The 4,533-nt window shown below is 36.3% G+C and overlaps 1 protein-coding gene across 1 annotated transcript; it reads right to left on the minus strand.

Moving 5' to 3' along the window:
- Window positions 1–958: 958 nt before the first annotated feature.
- LOC110622373 (aluminum-activated malate transporter 9) lies at window positions 959–4,257 on the minus strand. The gene is made up of 6 exons (XM_021766859.2): window positions 3,605–4,257; window positions 3,336–3,476; window positions 2,981–3,250; window positions 2,702–2,841; window positions 2,452–2,598; window positions 959–1,732 (listed from the first exon to the last, which is right to left on the minus strand). The coding sequence occupies exons 1-6, from the start codon at window positions 3,903–3,905 to the stop codon at window positions 1,097–1,099; spliced, it is 1,635 nt and encodes a 544-aa protein (XP_021622551.1). The 5' UTR covers window positions 3,906–4,257; the 3' UTR covers window positions 959–1,096.
- Between the last annotated feature and the right edge of the window lie 276 nt (window positions 4,258–4,533).

The following is a 4,533-nucleotide window of genomic DNA, read 5'->3' on the forward strand; positions in this document are numbered from 1 at the left end:
GTCTTCTAGCAAATTACCATACTTCTCTTTGCCTCTGCTGATTTTGCAGAATATCAGATCAAGCACTGGCTTCGGAAAAGAGAAGAAGAAGAAGAAGAAGAAGAAGAAGAAGCAGAAGAAGGAGATCGGGAAGGAGAAGAAGAAGAAGAAGAAGAAGAGGAAGAAGAAGGAGATCGGAAAAGAGAAGAAGAAGAAGAAGAAGAAGAAGAGGAAGAGGAAGGAGAGAGATCAGAAAAGAGAAGAAGAAGAAGAAGAAGAAGAAGAAGAAGAAGAAGAAGAAGAAGAAGGAGAAGAAGAAGAAGGAGGAGGAGATCGGAAAAGAGAAGAAGAAGAAGAAGAAGGAGGAGGAGATCGGAAAAGAGAAGAAGAAGAAGAAGAAGAAGAAGAAGAAGAAGAAGCAGAAGAAGGAGATCGGGAAGGAGAAGAAGAAGAAGAAGAGGAGGAGGAGGAAGAGGAAGGAGAGAGAATGGGTATTTTAGTCTTTTTAACTAAAATTAATGGTGATTTAACTGAAAATCTAACGGGAGGGACTAATGTCATAGTTTTTAAAAATCATAGTGACTAAATTGAAGATTTTTTAAAACAGAGGAACAAAAAGTTGCATTTCACTAAACCAGAAGGACTAAATTACAGTTTATCCTTTTATTTTTTCCCCTTCTTTCCGAATCTTTTTGTCATTTCTTTTGTTTTTTATTAAATTTTTTTTATTATATATATATGCATGTAGAATTGTTAGAGAAAAAAAAACGTGGCGCTTCATACCAAAAAAAAAATGCAAAATTCAAGATTTTGTTTGAAAAAAAAAATCGAGCTGGACTTATTTGGACTTTCATAAAAATAATTTGAACTTGTCATATTAAATACTATTTAAAAATATATAATAATTATACTGATTATAATCAATGGCCACCCAACTTGCATGAGCTAATTTCAACAAATAACTACATGCATGCTTAGATCATCTTTAATCTTAAAGTTCTTTGATTGAATTTCAGTTATTGTAACTTTACTTTCAGGTGATTACAACCCCTTTCTCCATTTCCTTTGTGTTTTTTTTTTTCAAAGGGAAGTTCTGTATTTTGAACACGTATATCTTCTATACACTCTCATGCTTGAATTTGGCCATGTTCGAAAGCTCATCAACTGCTTCAACCAAGTGATCAAGCCTAGCAACAAACTCGATAAGCAAGGAAGTAAATGTAGCAAGTGACAGTGCTGCAGTGCTCTCCAATGCTCTCATTCTAGGCACAAAGTCCACAGCAACACCTCCCTCTTCTTCAAAAGCATCCACTTCCCTTGATGGCCATGAATATTGCCTCCTTGATTGCTTCCTCATCATCTCATGGTAAGACTCCACCGGGTGCCCCAATGCGATGGTATCTGATGGTGTGGTTTGGTTCGTTGGGTCTGAATTCTTTACTAAGTTATTGCTGTCAAGTTCGGGAAATTGGCTCGAGAGATCAAATGGGGCGGTTGAAAGTGTTTGAGACAGCTTGGGAAAAGGTTTAGAAAAGTTGTCGGTAGACTCAATGTTAGATATAAGGAGATATGAGTGCAGGTCCATTGCACGTTGTAGTCGCTCAGTTGAGATATGAACCTTCTTTAGTAATGAGGTTTTAAGGCTTCGCTTCATGTTACCAATGTCTTTCCCCAAGTCTCTTACAAGTTCTGCAGCATGGGTTGCTGCATCTAGAATTTCTGATTGAAATGTGACTCGCAGGTTGTAAGGTGCCTGCGAAAGATCAAGAAAAGATTCAGATGAACAATCATGTTTTTTTTTTTAAATTGCATTATTAGTAATGGGTTTATAGATTATGAACCCATTTATTTCACGAAAAAATTTCATATTTTTTACATTTGGATTATTAAAACATTTAGTTAACGGAAAATATTTTTTAATAAAAAAAAAGTCATTTTAAGTAAATATTTTGAAAAATCGAAATCGAAATTAAAATTGAACAAAAATAAAAAAAAGTATATGAAATCGCATCAAACCCGTATTAAATTTTATTTCTGATTTAATTTTGAAAAATTCAAATCACAAATATTTGATTGTGGTTTCTATTCTGTTATATTTCAATTTCTAAAAACTGTCTCAAAACTAAAACCGCAGACCGGTAGGTATGAGACAAAAGAATAAAAGAAAAATAACGTTAATACTCAGTGGATCAATATTCGTGCGCAATCCACCCCTCAGTGGAAGCCAATCGAAAGAACAAGTGCTTGGTAAAATTCTTTAATGCTTTGGTTCGTTTTCTAAGTATTCTCTTGTTACAAGAATTTTAAGGTGGGGAAAACCTAAGGAAGATTCTTCAGTTTCCAGCATATTTAATTAGGATCTGATACTGTTAAAGAGGAATGTGAATATCCCAGCTGATAATATATAAGCAAGTATGCTCAAGTTGCACACTGAACACACACGGAGATATAACATGGGTTGGAATTTAATACCTGAATCTCAGAATGTAGAACTCCATGAAGTGCCATAACTTCGTAAGCACAGTATCTTAGAACTGCCCCAACCTTAACATACTCTGACCATGGATAGAAGAAGTGTCGGAACCGGCCATGTGGTGGCTCCCATTTTGCTGAATTAGCCTTTCAAATCAAACCACCAACAGAGATAATCATTGTTAATAATTGCTCTCTTTAATTTTCTGGAATCAAGAAAGATATGAACAAACATATAGAAAAGATTTACCAAGGATTCAAGTTTCGCTGAGGAATTCAGTGTACTTCTACATTTCTTGTAAGCAGGTTCATCTGGAAACTCATCCAATACAGTCTTGGAGAATTCTGGATTTTCTAGTCCATCATCTGCTAAGTACTTCTTCACACATTCTGACATCAAGGAAACGTATATTTTGATATCAGTTACTACAAGACAAGCTAGTTTTTTAATGTTTTTTTGGACACTCCTGCTCCAACCCTTGTCTTGAATCAAAAGGAAAAGAACAAAACTATAGTCCAATTATATTACCTTCAAGAGAGTCGGCCACTGAGTTAAAGCTGCTGACTATCTCCTTATGCAATTGCTCCCCAGCCCATATAGGAAACACCAGAACATTTACTAGGACTGCGACAAATCCTCCAATGGCAATAGAGTATAGCCGATCCATTGCTGTCCCAATTGGATTCCCCATTCGATATCCAGAGACTATGATCAAGCAGTAAGTAAATAAAATGACCCTGAATCCATACTCATATGGCACAAGAGATGGCCATAATTTCATGAATGATGTAATAGCCCCTGCATATGATAGTGGATATAGAGATGTAACATTTGGTATTTGAATTATATTTTTGCTTATATTCTACAATTTTAGAAGCTATACCAATCAGGAAGATGCTAATTCCGATTATAATAGGCTCTGCAACCCTGCCACTACGTAGAGCTAACTGTGCAACTGCAATAGCCAAAATCCCAGCAAGCAAGCTTCCAAGTGCTCGGTTGAAACCTCGATTGAAAGTTGCACCTTAAGAAATTTACAAGCATTGAAATTTTCCCAGGAAACAATACCTGTTAGTTTCTTCCATATGCATATGCAGGAAAGCAGACAAACATAAACACAAATCAATGCATGACATTAATGTTTGAACATACCAACTGTATATTCGAACATAATAGCAACTGTGAGAATGGACCAGATGATGTTGGTGCCAAATATATCATAGGGGGCTTGGAATAGTATAAGCAAAGACACAAGAAGAACAGACAACCCCACTTTGAATGAGAATGTTACTCTGTTTGTGTCTTCTTTCGCAAATGCCCAGACACTCCAAATCCAAGCCTTGCAAGAAAATCCTCCAATTCCATCTTTCTTCCCAGTTTCTGCCCCCGGCAGCTTGGCTTTGGTACTCATTGATGGAATGTTGATCTCAAAGCTACCCTTTTTTCCATTCATTCTCCAATCAAGTATTATGAGATCTCCTAAGTCTCTCAGTGTACCTCGCTTCGAGTTTCCTGTTAAATGATGTCAACTTGCTTTCTTGAACTCCGAGAAAAACACTACTATTGAAACTCTTGATTGGGAGGTTTCCAGCAGTGAAGCTGATGAACAAATGAGAAGAGTTGTTGATGTTGCTGAAGGTGGGATTTGCATAAGTAGGGCGCTGTAATTTAAAGAGAAAGGCCTGAGGCTAACGCGTAGGGCGCAACTGGGGAAGAAAGTATATGTCTGGTCAGGAAATGTATATAGAGAAGAAGAATAAATCAACAATAATAGAAGAATAGATGGAACTAAACATCTTAGGATAAAGATGCTTAACTCAATAATGCTGCATGGATAGGGAATTAGAATCAATAATTGCATGGCCATGCAATTTTCAGTCACCCACGTTTGATTTTCTCTTTCGAGATACGTGCACCATGAGAGGGTAATAACAGGAAAAGGGCCAGCAAGTTCTTAATAAAAAGATTTCAATGGTGATTCGCTTGTAATAGGATCAAAAAAGAAATTAGTATGATAACGTATAGTGTCTGTGGGTGCTGATATACTTGGCATGCTTTTTATTTTTCTTTTTATTTTTCAG

The sequence above is a fragment of the Manihot esculenta genome, chromosome 1 (genome assembly GCF_001659605.2).
Source record: "Manihot esculenta cultivar AM560-2 chromosome 1, M.esculenta_v8, whole genome shotgun sequence".
NCBI lineage: Eukaryota > Viridiplantae > Streptophyta > Magnoliopsida > Malpighiales > Euphorbiaceae > Manihot > Manihot esculenta.

What these genes read in the sequence shown, in the direction of transcription:
- LOC110622373 (XM_021766859.2), bottom strand. Translation starts at nt 3,905, where the DNA reads ATGAATGGAAAAAAGGGTAGCTTTGAGATCAACATTCCATCAATGAGT. An exon ending in AATTAGCATCTTCCTGATTG is followed by an intron (nt 3,251 to 3,335) that starts GTATAGCTTCTA and finishes TATCATATGCAG; the next exon opens with GGGCTATTACATCATTCATG. An exon ending in AGTGGCCGACTCTCTTGAAG is followed by an intron (nt 2,842 to 2,980) that starts GTAATATAATTG and finishes CCTTGATGTCAG; the next exon opens with AATGTGTGAAGAAGTACTTA.